The following is a 22,063-nucleotide window of genomic DNA, read 5'->3' on the forward strand; positions in this document are numbered from 1 at the left end:
TCACTTAATTTGCCTGGGCCTCAGTTTGTTTATTCACAAAATGTTGTTGGACTAGTTATTTCTGAGATCCCTTCCAGCTCTGTATAGTGCTTTCTGTGATCTAGAAGGTTGGCTTACATGGGTCTTTTCCTGGGGTCACATGTGTTTTATGCCATTACTTCATGGCAAGTACAGTTATCCTCTGCTACCTGCCTCTCTGATTAAGCTCCATCTGACCCTCTCTGACTGATTTTCCAGTATAAACGAATGGCTGATAGTCTGAAGTCAAGCAGATCATACTGCGATGCTGAGACTTCATCACTCATATTCATTGAGGTATGAGTGGTTTGACAAATACTAAGACCCAACAAATGCCCTCAACTCTCTCAAGGAGTTAATAGCATGTTTGGTCCATTTGCCTAACCCACCATGTCTAGCTTCCTGACAGATTCCAAGACTAGCCCTGATCTAAACCATATTTCTGTCTCCCCTGCCACCCAGCTTTGCTCAACAAACAAGCAACCTGTGGTCCAGACTCTAAAAACCAGACCTAGAATCTATGAGGAAATCAGTTTATTCAGCTTTTGAACTTCTCCTCTGAGGCTGTGCTTGAGCCATCTAGATGGCTATCTGCGTGAATGCTAGCTTGCATAGCATAGCCTTCTATAGCTAGCTGGCCCTAGACCAGTCTGATACACACCTAAATAAGCCATCTTGCCTTTTACCCTGACACTTCCTATGTGTTCTTTCCCAGCCCCCTCCCCCCCCCGCCCTATTTTCCTCTCCAACCCTGCCTTCTGATTAAATCAGCAGTAGTATTACTTTTGAAAAGGGCATTTCAGCTGACTGCCTTGTTGATCAACTTACCATCTCTGATCTTGCAGACCAAAACTCCCTTCCCTGGACACTACTCTGCTGTATTTATCGTTCTCCTTGGAATATGCTCCTTATGGACAGGGATCATCAATTAAGAACAGAAATGGATCTTAAAATTCTTTGAGTTCATCCTCCTCCTATTAGGGCAAGTAACTTGCATAGAGTCATATCTGGTAAATCCCAGGCGGGATTTTAGCCCAGATCTTAACTTCCAAATATGGGGCAGCTAGGTGGCACAGAGGGCTGGCCCTGAAGTCAGGAAGACTCATCTTCCTAAGTTCTATTTGTCCTCAGTCACTTAATAGCTATATTACCTTGGGCAAGTCACTTAACCCTATTTGCCTCAGTTTCCTTACCTGTAAAGTAAGCTGGAGAAGGAAATGGCAAATTACTCCATTTTCTTTTCCAAGAAAACCCCAAAATGGGGTCACAGAGTCAGACACAACAAAAAAATGGCGGAACCACAACAAAATTCCTTACACCATGTTACTTCATTTTTAGAGTATGTGTTCCCAGAACTTAGCACACTACCTGTCACATAGTAAGTGCTTAATCAATATTTTTTCATTCGTTCATGTCAGCCTCCTTGGGAGGACAGTAGCAAAAACCCCAAAATGCACCGTTCCAATTATGATGTTGATTCATTCAGAAGACAGTAACAAGGTAGAGTAACTCAAGATGAATATAAGACCAGGGCAGTATTCTTTGAATGCTTAGGATGACCTGAGTTTTGTGAAGGAAGCTAAAGACACCAAAAAGAATGATGTTTTTCTTTTTTCTGTGCTGGGGGAATGGATGATCAAAGAAGTGATTACTTCTTTGCTTGGGGTTGCTGGAATAAATGACAATCGAGAAAAGGCAGGGCTACTTAATTATTATTTTGCTTCTGTTTTCTTGATGAAGGTTAATGACTTTTTCACTGTAAATGACAATTAAAATTTTTAACAGAGTTGATACCCAGGATAAGTAAGGAGATATTAAGGGAGTAGTTAGCTGTCCAGGAGTTTGTCACCTGGACCAGATTAACTATATCCTTGGGCACTGAAAAAACTGGGAGATAGTATTTCTGAGCAACTGTCAGTAGTATTTGGCAGTTCATGGAAAATAGGAAAGGTACCACAGCAGTAAAGAAGGGAAAATGTCCTGATTTTCAAAAAAAAAAAGAGAAGAAAATAGTCTACAAAGTATAGACAAGTTAGACTTAGTAGTGGACAGACTCCTGGACAGAGTCAGGAAGACTTGGTTTCAAACCCTGCCTCAGACACTTATAACCCTGGGCAAATTACTTATTTCTTTGGGCCTCAGTTTCCTGTTTTGCAAAGTGGGGGTGTTCATAGCACTTATCTCACAATGTTGAGTTCAAATGAGATTATATGTGTATATATATATATATGTGTGTGTGTGTGTGTGTGTGTGTGTGTGTGTATATATATAGTGCTACTGTCAATAAATATTAGAGTCAGTATGGTATTATGGATTTTCCTGAAAAATTCTAGAACCAATGTTTGAGATGGTTGGCAAACATCTACAAAGAGAAGTGATGACTATGAAGACCCAGATTGGCATTGTCAGGAGCAACTCATGCCAGATTATTACTTCCCTTTTTTGACAGGATTACTAAACTAGTAGATGCTGTAGTTATAGTTTGTTTTTGTGAAGTTTTGGTTGAGGTAGTTCGTGCTATTCTTGTAGTAAGGGAGAGATACAGACTAGAGAATAATACAGTCAGATGTATCAGAACTGGTTGGTGGCTGGGCTCCAGAGTTAATGTTTCAGTGTCAGTGTGGTATGTTTTCAGGGAAGTACTTCAGAAATCTGTGCTTGACCTTGTACCTTTTAAGCATTTCATCAGTGACTTGGATAAAGACACGGACAGCATGCCCATAAAATCTGCAGATTACACTTATAGAGCATTGTGCTGAATTTATTTAGTAAGATGAAATTCAGTAGAGATCAAATGAATGTAGGTGGAGCAATGGCTAGAGCACCCAAAATGGAGTTAGGAAGACTCAGATCTTCCTGAGTTCAAATCCAGCCTCAGACGCTTATTAGCTACGTGACTCTGGGCATGTCACTTAACCCTCTTTGCCTCAGTTTCTTCATCTGTCAAATGAACTGGAGAAGGAAATGACAAACCACTTCAGTATCTTTGTCAAGAAAACCCCAAATGGGGTCATGAAGAGTTGGGCACAGCTGAATAACAGCAAAAGTCTTACACTTAGATACAGAAAATAAACTACACAAGTACAAAACAGGAAACAATTTATTTGAAAAAGATCTGGGGTTTGATGGACTTTAAGCCCAATATGAGTCAGTAGTATGAAATGCCAGCCCCCAAAACTCATTATGTTGAACTACATTAAGACATTGCTTCCAGGAATAAAGAGGTGATAATCCCTCTGTACTGTGCCCTCATCAGACCTCATCTGGAGCATTGTTTTCAGTTTTGTGTGCCATGGTTTAAGAAGAATGTTGATAAATTTGATTGAGCATGGTTAGAGGGCAGCCATGAGGGTCAATTAAGGGAGGTGGGCATACTTAGCCTGGAGAAAAGAAGACTTAGTGTAGACATAATAGCTATTTTCAAGTAGTTTGATGGACTGTGGAAAAAGGAGTAGATTCAGAATTGGGAGTGACCTCAGAGGTGATCTAGTTCAATCCCTTTAAATTACAGATGAAGGAACACACTACGAGGTCAAGTGACTTGACCAAGTTTACACAGCAAGTAAGTAGCAGAACTGAGTTTTGAATCCAGGTTGTCTGACTCCAAATCCAACCCTCTTACTACTGTACATCACTGCCTTTGTTTGCCATGTTTTGTTTGACCCTGTAGGGCAGAACTAGGAGCATTGGTGAAAGTTGCAAAGGGGCACATTTTGGTTTGATGTCAGGAAAAAAACCCACCAAGAAACAATTTTCTAACAAATAGAGATGTCCTGAAGTGGAGTGGTTATCTTTATCTGTATGGGTAGTAGATTCTCTCAAGGAGAGATGGAAAATTTGTCTGTTTGGAGGACAATTAGGAGAACATTGCAATAGTCTAGGAGAGAGATAGATAATAAGGAGTTTAGAACTAAGAAATATAAAGAAAGAGCTAGATGGAAGAGTGATTGGAAGGTAGGTATGACAGGATTAGGCAATTGGTCATGTTGAGAAAGGAGGACTTGCCAGATGACTGAGTGAAAGCTATCAGGCCATCTCAATTCCCCTACCTGTCTTAATGAGAAGGAAAAATTAGAAGTTATTGCTAACCGTTCAACTGGTTTAAAAAGGCACTTGCATTGCATAATAGTTCAAGATAATACTCTTTTGGAGTTTAGGTCATTGAAGGGAAAGGGCAGGGATGAATCTGAAAAGTACAATTTTATCTTTTTTTGTTTAAAAATATAGTTGTTTTAGCTCAGAGGCATATCACAGTGTTTTGGTTACCATGGAAACTTACTCATTGCTTCATAACACCACTTGATGCTGTATAGCATATAAAAGATGTTTGGGGACTAAAACTCCTAGCTTTTGGAAATGTTGAACTGAATCTCTTTGAATTTTCTTTTCTGTAAGTTTGGTAGCTTAAAAATCTGATCTCCAAAGTGTTTTGAGTTCATTCCTGAATTGTTGAGCAAAGAAATTCATGCAAGTTGCACGAAAGGTAAAATATAATAGAAAAAGATGTTGAATAGCTAGTTGTGTTAGAATATTTAGAGAAATCCCACTGTATACTGGGCTAAATGTTTGTAAATTATAACAAATTGGGTTCCTTTTGAAAATGCATATTAAATACAATTTCTTCATGGCTGTGTATTACAATTTTATCAAATGGGTCATAGGATAATAGATTTAGAGCTAGAAAGACCTGACGAAGCCATCTGTTTAGTCCCACCTGTTCATTTTATAGATGAGAGTAAGGTGCACTTGTCCATGGTCATGCAGATTATGTAAAACGTCAAAAGTTCAATTCATACCCATGTCCTCTTACTGCAAATTTAGGGCTCTTTCCATTAATGCCACATTGCCTCCCACAATAACTGAATTATTTTAAGCAGTGAGTTGTAGACATTTTTGGGTGTCGTGAAGTGCCACAGTTTGAAATTGCTTTTTTTTAATGTAACTTTGTATGCAGCAATTTTTTTGCGTACCTTTACAATTTATAACTTGTTGACACACAGATTTAGTTAAGGAAAGGATTTCTTTTTAGTAAGTTTTCCTTTAATTCCACACGTCTGCTATCACTACCAATACTTGAGCTGAGCTAGAATGGGACGATGAAGATTTGATCTCTGTGGTAACTTCTAATCTAAAATGGAAGTATTGTAAACAGACTTAACTTTTACTGTTGTTTTTAGTGGTTGTTACTGGAGCCTTGGAAACAAGCACTTTGTCATTCTTTTACAGTGTACATCTGTGCAGGAGGCAGAATATAGAAAACAGAAAGAATTGGAGTGGAAAACTTCCAATTCTTAATGATAAATGTGAACTGATAGATTATTTGATAGCTTCAAAACTGAGGGAAGAATTAGAAAAGATTACTTTGATTTGTAACAAGTGAGATATAGATAGGACCTTTTTATGTTTTTAACAAGTATAAATTAAATCCTCTTATACTTTTAAGACAAAATTTTTTGTATAATTTAACACTATTCAGCAAGGAGTACCTGTTATGCACTTAGCACTGAGCTAAGTGTTATTACGGATTACAAAATAAAGAAAAATAATACTCCCTTGTACCTGTCAGTAACTTTTTTCACAATGTGTTTATGTGTATAGATGTTATTTGATACAGAAAGCATCTCTGTGAAATAGGGAAAATAGTCATAATCTTTGCTGTCAGTATTTAGGAAATCAAAGACATTGTAAGGGGGGAAAAGCAATCAAGTAGTAGCGTTTTATAGGATGTCAGAGATGAGAGAGATCAGTGCATATCAGAGCAGTTAAAGAAGGCTTTGGGGGGAAAAGGGGGACTTGAATTTGCCTTGAGAGAAAGGTTGGATTTAGGTATAAGTAAGGAGGGCATTCCAGATAGGTAGGGGGAACCGCTTGAGCTGTAGGGTTTCAACATTAGAGGCCACCTTTATCAATTACACCTGTAATTTTATTTTTAAAACTATATATTCTTACCAAAAACCATTTTCTGTTTCTTGGAAGTTATGTTTCCACTGCTTATCAGGTTTTTATTTCTGTTGTAAAGTTTCTGAAAATAGTGCACTTTCTCTGACTACATCATTTCCATTAACAGATGTGTTACTGAAAGATCATTAAATAGTGACAGACATGAACAATGTTTGCTGTGCTGTAGTACTACACATTGAGCATTGTTGAATATTGACTCTTAACTAGATCAATAATTATGGCCCATCCACTGGGTCCACACTGTAGTGGATGTAGTGTACACATGCGTGAGTGTTTTATATGTTTATGTGCGCATAGATACACACTTATGTGCATATATTTATCTTTCTGCTTGAAATGTCTAAAAACAATGTTGATCTGATAAGATTAATTATAGAAACTGTCTGTAGTTATTCTTGAGAAATAGTACAAAATCCTCTTCAGGTAAAAACTGAAAGTGTGAAGCAACTTGTGTACCAGCAGAGTGCAATGCATACCAACGAGAAAAGCTAATTGTAGATTAGGATTCATGAAGATACTTGTTCAGCCACACACATACAACACACGTATACACACACCTGTATATAAATAACATGCATATGCATGTGTGTACGTGTACATTTGTATATACATGTCCACATAAAATAGAATTTAGCTGAAGTTGGCTTTGGACTTGAAGGCTTTTGAGTTAAGGTTAGAATCAGATCTCCTAAAGCTCACATTACTATGTAACATGGCTGAATCACTTGACTTTTTAGTATCTTTCTTGTCTATGAATTAGAGATATTATAGTGTATCTTATGATTAGGATCATAAGATTTTCATTTGCACACATGGGGATCTGTTTTTATGTTATACTGGATTCTATTTCTGGAGCTTAAGTAGTGTTATAGGCCTATTATGTTTCTTTTTTTAAAGCACATGTAAGAATAGCTAAAAGAAATATGAGGGAAAAAATTATAAGTGTGTGACTTCATTCTGAAAGGTACATTAAAAATATTCATACATTGCTTCTAAAGTTCCATTCTGATGCTTTATGAAGGTGTCCCTGGGTTCTTAAAGGTTATACTAGGGGAAAAAAATTCTCTTAAGTCCTACCAATCTAGACAGGCATTGAACAATGGACTGTTAAGTCTGATTGTGGATTCCGTGGATTGTGGATTCCGAAGCTCATCACCAGGGTAGCCATAGGATCTTTTTTTTTTTTTTTTTTTTTTAGCTTTATCAGCTCCTTAAAAATAGAAAATATTTTTCCGGGTTGTCTCCCCTTTCCCACTGCCCTACCCATTGGGAAGGCAAGAAAAATAAAACCCTTTACAATTATACATAGTTGTACAAAACAAATTTCTACATTAGCCACCTTCCCCCCTCTCCCCCCCGCCACCAAAGGCAAGAGAAAGAAAGAAAAAAAAATATGCTTCAGCATGCACTCTGAGTCCATCAAGTTCTCCGTCTAGAGGTGGATAGCATTTTTCATCCAGTCTTTTGGAATTGTGGTGGGCCATTGTGTCAATCAGATTAATTAAATCTTTGAAAGTTTCTTTACAGTATTGCTGTTACTGTTTAGATTGTTCTCCTGATTCTGCTTAGTTTACTTTGTATCAGTTCATATATGTCTTAGGTTTTCCTTAAAACCACCTCTTTTCATCATTTCTTACAGCACAATAATATTCCATCCCTTGTATGTAACATAATATGTTCAACCATTCTCTAATTGATGGATATCCTCAGTTTCCCATTTTTTTTGCCACCACAAGAAGAACCACTGTAAATAATTTTGTACATATGGGTTCTTTTCCTCTTTCTTTGCTCTCTTTGGGAAATAAACTGAGTAGCATTATTTCAGGATCAAAGGGCATGCACAGTTTTATAGCTTTGGGGATATAGTTCAAGATTGCTTTCCAGCATGGTTGAATTGTACCCCAAAAGCTATAATATAGTTAGAAGATAAGAAGATCATATACTCCTCACAGCTATGGGTAGGCAGTGCCTTCCTAACTACCCAAGAGATAGAGGCAATTACAAAAGATAAAATAGACAACTTGGATTACATGAAACTAAAAAGCTTCTCTACAGACAAAATTAATGCACCTAGGATAAAAAAGAAAGCAGTTGATTGGGAAAAAAAGAATCTTGTGTCTAATTTCTCTGATAAGGGTTTTGTATCCAAGATGAAGGAACAATTTAAACAGATATGGCTATATCTAGATGTATATGACCATTATCCAATAGATAAATGGTCAAAGGGTATGAACAAACAGTCCTCAAAGGAAGAATTGCAGAGTATTTGCAACCACATGAAAAAAATGCTCCAAATCACATTGGAACAGCTAGGTGGCATGATATAGCACTGGGCCTAGAGTCAGAATGATTTGAGTTCAAATCCAGCCTCAGACACTTGCTAGCTATGTAATGCAAGGCAAGTCACTTTAAAAAAAAACCCTCTCTTTGCCTCAGTTTCCTCATCTGTACTATGGGGGTAGTAATAGCACCTACTTCTCAGGGTTGTTGTGAGGATTAAATGATATTACATTATTATTATTATCTCAAATGTGCAGTGCCTACCACATAGTAAGTGCTATAGAAATGATAGCTGTTATTATTAAATGCAGTTAAAACAACTCTGAAGTTTTACCTCATACCCTACAAATTGGCAAAGATGACCAAAAAGCCATTTTGGAAAGCAGTTTAAAATTTTGCTAATAAAGTAACCAAAATGCCCATGTTCTTTGAAGGAAGAAATTCTAATCCTGGGAAGCCATCGATTAAAAAAAAGTCCCCATTTACACCAAGACATTTATAACAGCACTTTGTTGATAGCAAAGAAATGGAAGCAAAATAGATGCCCATAGATTGGGAAATGGCTAAACAAGTTGTGTTACTGAATGTAATGGGATGTTACCGTGCTGTAAGGAATGATGTGTGTGATTGAATACAGAGAAGCATCGAAAGATCTACATGAACTAATGCAGAGTGAAGTAAGCAGAGACCAAAAAAACTCCCAAAACAGTATACACAGTAACTACAACAGTGTAATGTAATGAACAACCACATACCAAAACATAAAAGTGAAAAAAATGATAAAGATCAAGCAGGACTCAAAAGAAGAAATATGAGAAGACACTCTCTTTGTGGAGGTGTGGGATCCACAGGTGTTTCACATTGCACATAATTTTAGACTTTTTCATTGTACTGATCAGTGGTGCTGACTTTTTCCTTTTCTATTTTTTTAAACTTAAAAAAATACTGTTTATTAATAGGCTGGCTTTCTGGGAAGTGGGGGATGAAGGGTGCTGGGGAGGTAACTAGGGTAATGTAAAATAAAAGAAGGCAGTGACAAAAATTTATTTTAAATTTTTTTCAATTTTATATCCTTATTACTTATGTGACTTTGGGCAACTCACTTAACCTTTTATTTGCCTCATCTTCATGTGAAAATGTGTGTGGGGGTGGATTAAATGACCTCTGAGGCCCTCTAGTTCTCTGTCAAGGATGGATGCCAAAGACTTACTAAACGCTGATCCATGAATAGCCACTCTTTAAGTTATTCCTTAATTTCATGTACGATCATCCAAATCAAGTATCTCTGTCTTACCTACAAGATGGAATCTCATTTGAGTGTTAAGTACGCTACAGAATTAAGCAGAAGTACAGCGAACAGCATATTGTAGTGGTAAAGTGTTAAACATGGAGTCAGGAGGAGTTGGGGTCAGATATTTATTAACAATGTGACAACAAACAAGTCACTTAACCTCTTTGCCACAGTTTCAGAATCTTTAAAATGGGTATAATACTAGCAGCTACCCTCAGAGGGTTATTGTAAGGATCAAGTATGATAAAGTGCTTTGAAAACCTTAAAGCACGAGATCAGTTCTTAACCTTCTTTATGTCATGGGCCCCTTTGGCAGTCTAGTGAAGCCTGTGTTCCCCTTCTCAGAATATTGTTTTTAGACGTATAAAATAAAATACATACGACTAGAAAGGAAGCCAGTTACATTGAAATACTATATCAAAATATTTCTTAAAAGCCCACATATTCAAGGTTAAGAACCCCTGCTCTATATAAATGTCATTCTTATTATTGGAAAAGGATTATAGGCTTTTATCTAATCTTCCATTCTATCAACTCTTTCAGAGAAGAAAGTGCAGGTAACTTGGCATCGCTTTAATAAGCCCGTGCTAGCTCCTAGTGATTATGTCTTCATTTTCTAAGTACTCGTTCTTAAAATAATATATTATCTTAGTTTCTAAGAATCAATATTAAACTTACTGGCCTGTAGTTTAAAGATCTGCCTTCTTCTTGAAAATCAATATGATATTTCCATCTCTGATCCTTAAATAGCACAGAAGGAGGCAGTAAATACCCCAGATTTCTGTTAGTGTCCTGGAATGGAGTTTTCTGGGCTACGTTGCTTCAGTTCATGAAAGGTAGCTAGTTGTTCTCTGATTAACTCCTGATCCATTTGGGGTTTCAACCTCTCCCTGTCAACCATACTCTCCCCTCTTTAGCTAATTTGGAGATTATTATTCTTGGTAGAGGAAACAAGCAGAATTGGAAGTGAATAGTTCTATCGTTTGTTTCATCTCTTATTGACCCATCCATCTGAAATAGTAAAACTATTCTTTTATTGTTTTTCCTCCTGCCAACATAGCTTAAGAAGGAAAAAAGACATTGAATTTTGTGGCTAAGGTTATTGGTGATGGGGGAGAGCATGGTTAGATTAGCGTGGTAAAGACCTCCCGTTTGAGTTGAATGATTAAAAGGAGAAAGCGAGATAAATGCTAACTGGCTTGAAGGAAGTAGTTTTTTTTTTAGTAGGGGATTATGTTTATAGAAAGAAGAGAAGACCTAGAGGACAAAGGAAATGGATCAGAGACCCAGATGGAAGGTGTTAGTTTTGTAAAAGAGAAATTTTTGTGAAAATGGGAAGGGAAATTTTGAAGGAGATCATATCTAAAGGCTTTAATTCTCAGTAAAGCAGGAGTCACAGTTATCTCATGAAAGTAAAAGTCTGGGTTGGGTTTTGAGGTGAATAAAGAAGCATATAATAGGTGTTATGGGGAATGTGATAGGATGTCAACAAGCTGAAGTCATGGTGCTGCTTGATTAATTTTCCTTATACAAAGATCTAATCATGTCACTCCTATTCACTTTGGTTTTGTTCCATATTACCTATTGAACAAAGTCCAAACTTTTCTTGGCCCATTTTTCAAGGTTCTCCATAATCTGGTACCATGCTACCTTTCAAACATAATTATACTACCTTCTCCATCATATTTTATGCACTAGTCAAATTGGACTACCTGTTCCCTCTTTTCAACTTTCATGCCTTTGCTTATACCAGGAATAATCTTGTCTTCTTTCCCTCATTTTCATTGAAATTCTCCTTGACGTTTGAGGTCCAGCTCACGTGGTACCTCTCCTGTGTGTTTTTTCCCTTGTTTTCCTTAATTACATATGATCTCTCCTTCCTTAGATTGTTTATAGGTCTTTGTTTATACTTAGACACATGTTACATTTTGTATTATAATTATTTTTGTTGTAGTTATCTACAAAATTGTAAGGCTTCATGAGGACAGAGACTGATTGATTTATTTCCCCTTTCATCACTTTCTTGATATTGAAGTATCTTCCCTCAGGTCTTACTGTAGATTCTTAAAAATATATATTGAAAGAGATGAAATGAGGATTACACAGTGCCTGGCACGTAATAAGCACTTGATAAAATCTTGTTGATTGAATAGCAGAGAACTTGTATTGGACCCAATCATAATGATTTTTGTGGCTTTCTTTAACAACATTGAGCAGCCTTTCATTTAAAAATAGTTTATTAAAGCAAAAGGAAGTGGGCTGGGTGCTGGGACTACAGAAACACAAACAGTAGTTCCTGGCTTTAGGGATCTTATTATTGAGTAGAAGAGAAATGGACAGTGAGAGTTACTCAGGACTGGAGATTAGCAAGATAGATACAGGAATATCAAGGGGTGAAGGGATTCTAGGGTTAAACCTATGGCTGTGGAGTACAGTGAAATTAAAAGTGAAATGAATGAAATCAAAAGGTAGCTTATGGAACTAGGAGTTGAGAAACTAAAAGTCATAGGACTGATATGCTTAGTTTTTGTTTATACTGAAAACAAAAAGAAGGGAACTAAATATTGGTTCCCCACCCTTTTTTCAATAACATTTAAAATTTAAACTTTTCGTTTGTTTTTTTTCCTCCAGGTTGATCCAAAAGACTATATGTTTAATGGCTTGAAGGATGAAACAGTAGGTCGCTTACCTGGGAAAGTTGCAGGACAGCAGTTTGTCATTCAAGATTGTGAGAACTGCAACATCTACATCTTTGATCACTCTGCTACAATCACTATTGACGACTGTACAAACTGCAGAATCTTTCTGGGACCTGTAAAGGGCAGTGTATTTTTCCGGAATTGCAGAGATTGCAAGTGCATAGTAGCCTGCCAGCAGTTTCGCACTCGGGATTGTAGAAAGCTAGAAGTCTTCTTGTGTTGTGCCACACAACCCATTATTGAGTCCTCGGCAAATATCAAGTTTGGCTGTTTTCAGTTTTATTATCCTGAGCTAGCTTTTCAGTTCAAAGATGCAGGACTAAGCATCTTCAATAACACATGGAGTAACGTCCATGACTTTACACCTGTGTCAGGAGAAAACAATTGGAGCCTCCTACCAGAGGATACAGTGGTTCAGGACTCTGTTCCTCTACCTACTCTTGAAGAGCTCAAAGCTGTACGAATTTCTACAGATGCCAATAGGAGCATTGTTCCAATAACCCGGGGTCAGAGGCAGAAGATTAGTGATGAATCCTGTTTGGCTGTGTTATTTGCTGGTGATTACACTACTGCAAATGCCAGGAAACTAATTGATGAGGTGAGAAACTTCTTTGTTCCTTTTTCTTTTTCTCAACCAACTTTATAACAAAACAGCATTAAAAGGAAAAAATCACATTTTGGTCCTCAACTTAGTAGTATCTGGTAGCTATTTTAAAATCTAAATATTTCTATTTTCAATAGATGCTTAGCAAAGATTTTTTGCTGGTTCAGACAAAGGAAGTATCAATGAAACCTGAAGATGCTCAGAGAGTTTTCCGAGAAAGAGCACCTGATTTCATTCCTTTACTGGAAAAAGGTAAAACTGGGGGATTAAAAGATGACATGGAAAAATCTAAACAAAGTTATCTTATGGTAGTTTTGGTGGCGGCCAATCCATTTCCATGCTTATATGTACATATAGTACCCACTTGACTCATTTCTGATTCTGCGGGACTCTTGCTTTGCCTTGAACATTCTTCCATTCCTCAGTTCTCCCAAGTTATCTCCTTATAATTGTCCAAAACTTGCAAAATCCTTTTGTCCTTCAGAAAGCTTTTCTGGTGATGAGACAGTGATTTTTCTTTATTCTATTGTGTTAATAAATGAAACACCTTATTGTGTTTACTTCACTGAATAACCAACACATGTTATCCTGGGATGCTATAGAAGTGGTGAAAGAGGTGATAAGAGTTCCTGCCCTGAAGAAGCCTAAGCTTTGAAAGACATAAGCATACTAATAACAGATCAAACTTGAGAGTACACATTTTATGTATATTGTCTTGGCATATCTAAAATTGCCTTTGCACACTTGAACCCTCCAAATTAATGTTTCTTAGGCATCAGATTTTCCCATGAAATTCGATATTGAAGAATGTCTTGTATACATGGAAGTGAGACTTGGGATGTCTATTCCAGATTTGCAACTGTTGCTTCTATGATAAGAGTTAAGGTACAATTTAGTTGCTTATGAAGGAGGAAATGTTTAAAAATCTTTTTGAATTCATCTAAATTTTACCAGACATCTCTTGACATATTCCAGGGCAAATTTGTAATTTGCTTTAATTTGTTTTGAACACTGTGGTAGGTCATCAAATGAGTAGTCACATAGAAATTTAACTGAATGACGTATATATATATACATACATATATGTATACACATACACATATACATATAAAAACAATGATAATGATACTACACAAGAACTAGGGAATAATTTAAGTTACCGAAGCTGGATAGAATTACCCTAAGAAAGCTAATGCATAAAATATCTGCATTTGTATAATTGTATGATGGAGCTAGAGTTGAAAAGGCCATGAGAAGTCATCTAGTGTAACTTTACTGCCAGTGTAATAATCTTCCTTATTACAGGGAGATTTTCTGCTTTAATACTTTGAGGGAAAGAAGATTCACTACCTAAATTCTTTTTTGTATTTAACTGAAATATGCCTCTGCAAATTTTAGCCATTAGAGCTAATTCTGGGCCCTCAGACACACAACATCATCCTGTAGTAAGTTCTCTAGGCAAGGACAGAGCATAGGGGTCATGTCTGGGGTTCTGGGTTTTGTGGCCTTTTTAGCAGAGGGTGTTTTTGAGCATTGTGAAGCATGTTATGGGGGCTTCCAACATCTTGAGCTTCAGTTCCACATCACCAAGTGTCGGTTGAACATCTTAAACAGAATGTGCTGGAGATACCCTGATCTCAGCATATCCAAAATAGAACTTACATTGGCTTTCCAAGACCTACCCATCTTCCAAACTTCCTTATTTTTGTTGAAGGCACTGCTGTTCTTTGAGTTATCCAGGTGTGCAGCTTTGACATTTATTTGCTCTTTACTTTCCCTAACCCCTATGTATCCATTCAGTTGCCAAATCTTGCTGTTCTTTTCTCCATAATATCTCTTGTATCCCACTTATTCTTTTTTCCTCAGTGTCTTTTTTTTTCTCCTTAGATCAGATTCTTATTACCAGTTATTCTCTGGACTGCTGCTGTGGCCTCTCAATTTGTCTCCCTGCCTTATATCTTTTCCTTACTCCAACCCATCCTTTGCAACCCATACAGTTGCAAAAATAATTTTATTTAAGCACAGATTGGATCATGTCACTCCTTTATTTAATAAACTCCCGTGATTTTTTATTGCCTCTAGGATAAAAGATTAACTCCTCTATGTTAGGTTTTTTTTAACCCTTCCCATTGTTTCTCAGTTGGATAGGGGGAGGAGGAGATGAGAGAGATAATTCAGAACTGAAAATAAAGTAAAACTAAGAATTTTAAAAGAGTTCATACAGTTTTCTTTCTTTTTACCAAACTATAAATAATAGAATGCTAGTTATTTGAATGGTCATTAATTTTTTTGTGTTGTTGATTTAATTGTTTGATCAGGGGGAACTTTTTTATTTGTTTCATTTTTTTTCTTCTTTGGTTTTGTTAGGTTGCTTATCTTTTTTTTTTTAAATTGTAGTGCTTGCTTATGATTGTGCTTGTTTCTTTGGTTCTTGTTAATATATTTGGACATCACTATATGTTGATGAACTTCAGATGATATTTACCAATTGAAAATTAACTTTTTCAAAAAGCAAAAAAAAAAAAATTCCCAACCATCACAAGTTGGACCCAGTCTGTCTTTCCAACCTTGTTGTACATTACTTCCTTTTCTGACTCTACAGTTCAACTAAACTGACCTTCTCTGTGTTCTTCACATATGGCACTCCACCTTCTGTCTTTGTGTCTTCAATCAACTCCACCTTATAGGATCCTCTTTCTTTAAAATGCAGTTCAGGAACCATCTTTTGTATGAAGCCTTTCCTGATTTCTCTCCTACATACCCCGCGTGCCCCGCCTCCATCTACTTTGTAATTATTCTCTATGTTTTCTATTTATATGGCAAGGTAGATAGAGAACTGGCCTCATAGCCGGGGAGGGCTCAGTTCAAGTCCCATCGCAGATATAAACTAGCTCTGTGACCCTGGGCAAGTCACTTAACCCTCTCAGGGCTCCAGACAACTCTTTGACTAATTTGCAGATTAGGAATTGACTTGCATCTATAGAGGAGCTGTGTCACTGTTAGCTCTGTATACAGATGAAATCACCAGTCTAAACCTTATCCTTGTATACAGGGTGTCCGAAAAGTCTTAGTGCAGTTTTAAGTTTTAATAGAGTAAGACCACTGCCTAGCTAGCTATCTTTGAATTGTTTCTAATGCATTTTTGCCTCTCCCTGAAAGACAGAGATAGAGATCATACTTCTCTAACTTTATGTAATGCCATGAATATGTAGGTACTTGATTTTTTTTTTTTTTTTTGGTGACAGCTCATGAAACTTCTGAAACTGTAAACAAGTTGACCATATTTTCTGTATTTCAGGAACTGGCCTGAATATATCACAACTTTCTGTTCAACTCCTTCAGGTGTGAGAATGTTGTAAATACTGCCTTTCCTGGTTGAGTGTACTTTGCTTTTGCACTGTTATTGGAGGTAGTTAATAGGAATAATAAATCTAAATTCAAGCATCATATTTTGTTATCTTTAGATTCCATAACTTAAGAAGTATGTGCTTTCTTTTTTTTCTTAATTGTTTTTGGAGGGGAGAGGGTAGGGTAGTTGGGGTTAAGTGACTTGACCAAGATCACACAGCTAGTAAGTGTGTCAGTCATGTATCTGAGGTCGGATTTGAACTCAGGTCCTCCTGACTCCAGGGCCAGTGCTCTACTCACTGCGCCACCTAGCTGTCCTATGTGCTTACTTTCAAGTAATTTACCTGTTCATTAAAAGAAATTATCAAAAATCAAGTAATATTTCAACCCAAGTTGACCTCCTTGGGTATTCTGTCATTTATCATGAACTACACCTTCTTACCACAATTATCGTCAACTGCTTGCTCCCGTTTTTTTCCTTATATTTACTTTAGTTTGGTTAAGTCGCCTCATTCCTGTGTCAAATGGAATAGAACTAAATGGGGAAATAGATAATTTTCTCTTCTAATAGCTCTCAGTTGAATTCATTTACCCTGGCAAATACTCCTTTCGTATTGTTATTCTTCTTATATGCCAACTGGTGAGAAAACGAACCACCTTGAAATTAAGTTGGAAATGCAGTACTTCTGAGAGAAACAGAGTGGCTTTATTTCACCCTCCTTTTCATTTCAGATTAGCAAGATTTTTACCATTTTCAACATATTTATACTGGGAAAGTCCTGGAAAGGCATTTTTCTGTTTTCAAGTTTGGATAGTAATCATCAGTTGAATTTGGCCCATTACAAAGTTCAGCCATTCAAGACAGATCTTGAATCTTCCCTTTGAACTAAAATTTTCAAATAAATGTTGATTCTTTTTCTTGCAGCAGAATATTCATGTTTTACTAACTTTTTAGCTATTGAAAAGAATAGCATAGGAATAGGGTCCACTGGACTTGTCATTTACTTAGTATAGGGAGCTCTCAAGTGAGGAAATTTCTTTTACTGTTGGATTCTGACATATTCTCTGCAATTTATAGCCTTAGTTGCCTAGAGAACTGAGGTTAAGTGATTCGCCCAGGATCACACAGTCTCTATATCTATGAGGCAAGACTAAATGGGAATAATAAACTAAATAAGATGGAGCTCTTTATTTTAGATTTTGAGCGTAAAGTTTATGAATTAATATCCTTCCCTTTAGCAGCCTCTAACAGTATTACTGATATTACAAAATTTAGACCCTCAAATAGATTTATTAATCTCCTACTGGTTTCCTGCTCTCCGCCATTTCCCTATTTAGAGAATAGCATAAGAGAGGAAATGACATTCAAATAAGCCATTTTTGCTACATCTTCATAACTGTGGTAAAAATTTGGTAGGTGAAGAAGCGAAAAATCCAGTAAAGTTTCAAATATCTGCATGTATTACCTACATACTCCAACGAATCTATGATCTCACTTGTTAGTGCTTTCTTCTGTGATTCAGATCACAGTTCACCTCTCCCTGCCTAACGTTTGTAACTCTAGTCCATTTTTTGCCATAAGTTCCCTGGACCCTCAGTGGCCATCAATAGAGTAATAGAGAATACCTTGAGGGATGGGCATCATGACACATACTTGCTGTGAGTTGTATGACTGGTGTGTAAGAGAATCTTGCCCTAGGGATAATATTTTTATTTATGTTGATCCATGGGTGGTGGCCATGGATTTGGTTGAGTGATTTGGGACATGGAGAGAACAAAATAATGCAATTAAAGGCTCTCTACTTTAGGGCCAGGAGCAATGGAGGAATTATCTTTATTTTTTTTGATATTTTTTTAATTTTTAGTTTACAACACTCAGTTCTACATAGTTTTGAGTTCCAGATTTTCTTCCCCGCCCCGCCCCCCTGCTCCCTCCCTGAGACAGCATGGAATCCGATATATCTTCTACGTATAACTTCGCATTGATCTTATTTACACACTAGTCAAGTTGTGAAGAAGAATTATGACCAATGTAATGAATCATGTGAAAGAGGAAACAGAACTAACAAAAAACCCAAAAACAAAAACAAAAGAGAAAAAAAAAGGGAAAAAGGCAAGCATAAAGTATGCCTCAATCTGCATCCAGACTCCGTAGTTCTTTCTCTGGATGTACATAGCATTCTCCCTCATGAAAACTTTGGAGTTGTCTTTGCACCTTGTGTTGCTTAGAAGAGCAAAGTCTATCAGGGTTAGTCATCACAGAATCCATATATCTGTGGTTGTGTATAATGTTCTAATGGAGAAATTTTCTTGATAACTTTCCAATATGTAACAGTTTTTAAGGCATATTAGTTCCCATCAGAATCATCATATGCCCTCTGCTGAACTGAATAACCAAGTTACTTAACGTTTATAGGAAGAATTCTTATAAGAGCAACAGAAATTAGGGACTGGGTAGGTCTGTGACCTATATGGATATGGGGAGTCATGCTGCAATGTTGCAATGGATACAGGACCCCTTAACTGAAGAATGTGCAGCTACTAATGCTGAAAAACGTTTCTTGTGCCACTTGAAGTATCTGAGTTTGAAATATCTATATGCTGTGATTCCACATGGTTCTTGACCTGCTTATTATTGGCAAGTTGATTATCTTGGCCATTTTCCTCCTTTTAAGGGCAAGAGGTTAATGCAGTTGTTGCTTTTTCAGAATATGTTAAGTCCTTTACTGTGGCTGCCACCATCAAAGCTCTTCTGGAACATATGCTTTTTTCTTATGGGACCTCATATGACTCCCTTTCCTCAGGGGACCTATTTTTCGCTGAAGAAGGTCTGAGATTCAGCCTGATGCCATTGTATTTACTTGGTTTTCTCTCCACCGTACTATTCTCAGGCAAGTGGTATCAGTGAACTCTGAAATAGACTTTTAAAACAACAGCATCATCACACTCCTGAATATTGGGGTTAGATGTGTCTCACCTCCCACTCTCTTTAACAAATCAGCACTACTTCAAGAAATGGATGGGCTCTCTCTGTTCGAGTAGCTTCTTGGATGCAGATATTCCTTATCCAGGATGGATTTTTTTTGGATATGATTCCAATTAACCATCTCCAGCTCTTTCATATACTGTCTTCCATGTGTGTTACCTAGGTCTGGAACTTTCTGTTCCCTCAGAGGGCTCTATAGAACTTGTGCAATAGTTCAGGTCCCCTTTAATTGACAGATTTTCTTTCCCCTGAAATGGTTTGGATGGCTCCTTCTTAGAAAGGATTTGGGACCCCATGGGTGGAATTATTGGGAGAAGCTTTGCTTTTAATTCATCTTGGGGAGTTGAAACTTTCTTTTTATAATCATGGTAAGTAGCAGTTCACCTGGAAGAAAGGGAATCCTTTAACTGACCGTGGTAATTTTGAGTCCCTTTACATAAGTAAAGAAGAGAGTGTTCATTCAGTATTCACAGATAAAGGAGGTAGTCCCTCAGTATGGGGCCCTTAAAGAAACTAAACTTTGCTATTATGCCCCGATGGAGCTACCAGGGAAGGAAAGGTTTTGGCCCTTGGGCTAGAGAACACCAAAGAGATGGGAGTAGAGGTGAATCCCAATATCAGCCCCAGTGCTGGGACGGGTTGCATGCAAGAGGCTTTATGTCCTCCTAGCTCCCTCATTACCTAGACTTGTGACCAGAATTAGTGTGGGGATTGGAGGTGTTCATCTGTACCCTGGGTGTGATAATCTTGGTAGTAGGCCTCGGTCGTCCTGGTGGTTTTTATCGCTTCTGAATTGATATTACCCCTGCTGTAGGAACTGTACTTTTTAGATAGGTCTGTTATTTTGTTTGTATATTTTTGCTGTTTTGTATTGAGCCTCTCCTCCAGCCTAGTCTTACGCTAGACTCTTTTTAAGGGGAGAATTATTTTGACTGTTTTAGTGGTAGAAAGTCTGCCTATAAAATTTTGGGATGTAGTAGGAGTTGGTGATTGCAGTGGTAGAGATGATTAATTTTTTTTAATTTAATTTCTCATTTTAATTTAATTTTTTTTTAAATTTCATTTGTGTATTTCTAAAATCTTAAAGTTGTTTTTACTGCCTTTTTTCTGGTCCACAAGGGTATCATTGCATTCTAGTCTGGAACCTTAATTACTGCAGTGTTCTGAATTATGCCTGGTCTAGAATAAGTACCATTTTAACTTCCTCTATATGAACATTTAGGACGGTGATCAAGTAGGTAGGAGCCACCACATTTGTGCCCAGATGTGGTGGCTCCTACTTCCTTGATGGTTTAAAAAAAAGCTTACTAAAACAGTTTTTATAAATCTTTTCCATTTTCTTCTGTTTATTGTATTTTGGTTTCATCCTTAAATGACCTCAGTATGAATTTTATAATGTCTTAATATGGAAATATCCATGGATTTCTGGATAGGTACTGCTGCTAATTGATACTTAAAAATGAAAAGAGATCTAGGAGGCAAAAGCCAGGTTTTTTATATGTTTCAGCATAGGCCCAGAGTTCTTAATTAACTCTGAGCAATGAACAAAGATTTCCTAAGCATAAGTCTTCAATTACATCAGAGGAAAAGATTTTTAAAAAAGGAAAAAGTACAAGGGATTAAAAAGGGGAAGTTACAAGTTTGGATTTATAGCTGCCAGAAAGGAAAAAAAGGAATTTACAACCACCAAAAGGGAAAAGTCACAGATACACTTATAAGATTTACATTTCAAAGATAACTGAAGAAGAAAAATCACATCAGATCTAATTTATCAATAAACACTAAGAAAGGCTAGTGTGGGAAAATTCTTTTACTCTAGTCCCATTTTTTGGTTAAAATAATTGGGAGTCTTAGCTAATTTAGCACACCATGGGAAAAATCTGAGCTGATTAGGTGACTCCTCACAATTAGTGACAGTGCTAGACAACACCCCCCCCCCCCCCCCGACCCAAAAAAGAATAGAAAACTACTACAACAGTTTCTCACCAAGCTTCATCTAAACTTGTTCTTCCTGCCACTTTTCTCAGTTTTGCTAAATGATACCACTCACAATCTTCCACCATCTTTATCTGTAAGATTTCTACAGATAAGTTTCTGTTCTTGATCAGTGTTGCACTTGGGTAGTACATTGTCTCTCTGCTTTACAAAGAGGTCATTGCTGACTGGAGTAGGTTCTAGGCTCTTTTGTTTTCTTTAATATAACAATTGAAATGCAGTAGTTGAACTAATTAGGAAATGGTTAGAATAACTTGGGTCGACATCCAGTTTTGCCATATCTTCCATATTTTTAGGCAATAGCTTCTTTAAACAGGTTAGGTTGGAGTTATTTTAATTGTGTGCAACCTTTTTTTTAAAATTTATTCTTCTAGTTGGTATGATTTTTGATTTTTGCTGTTGCCAGTTGGTGGTTTGACTTTCCAAAGAAAGCTGGTTCAAGAACAACTAACATCAGTAAGGATGTTTCTTGTTTGTTAGAAATAGAAATGAAGTTGATGGTTTTAAATGATTTTTTAAATGGTCTTTTCTTTTTCTCTGATTATGCATCTCATATCTTTTTATCAGTAGCATTTTGGTGGAAAGTGGCTATAATTTTAATTGTTTAAGGGGAGCTAATGGTAAATGTTTGGAGTTAATTTTTAATATTTTAATATAAGTAGGCAAACAGATAAATAAGAATCACTCCAAGGAATAAAGGTGATTTGATATTATACTTTAAAGGTAGTATCTTTTTCTTTGCATTCATCAAACATTTAGACATAGGTACTTTTGGAGAAAATTTACATATCAGAAACATGATCAGTGATCCTTTTATTTTCATGATGAAATAACTTTTTAAAAAATTAGGAGAAATAGACTTCAACAATGATCATTTGAAA

General features: G+C 36.7%; 1 protein-coding gene across 2 annotated transcripts in view; it reads left to right on the forward strand.

Annotated features, from left to right (window-relative positions):
• RP2 (RP2 activator of ARL3 GTPase) overlaps positions 1 to 22,063 on the forward strand; it is a 46,403-nt gene that overhangs the window by 11,972 nt on the left and 12,368 nt on the right. For both annotated transcript variants that reach the window (XM_036746254.1, XM_036746255.1), the window contains exons 2-3: positions 12,182 to 12,847; positions 12,991 to 13,105. In XM_036746254.1, coding sequence (XP_036602149.1) covers positions 12,182 to 12,847; positions 12,991 to 13,105 — 781 coding nt within the window. The remainder of the gene's footprint in view (positions 1 to 12,181; positions 12,848 to 12,990; positions 13,106 to 22,063) is intronic.

Source organism: Trichosurus vulpecula, chromosome 2 (assembly GCF_011100635.1).
Source record: "Trichosurus vulpecula isolate mTriVul1 chromosome 2, mTriVul1.pri, whole genome shotgun sequence".
Taxonomy (NCBI): domain Eukaryota; kingdom Metazoa; phylum Chordata; class Mammalia; order Diprotodontia; family Phalangeridae; genus Trichosurus; species Trichosurus vulpecula.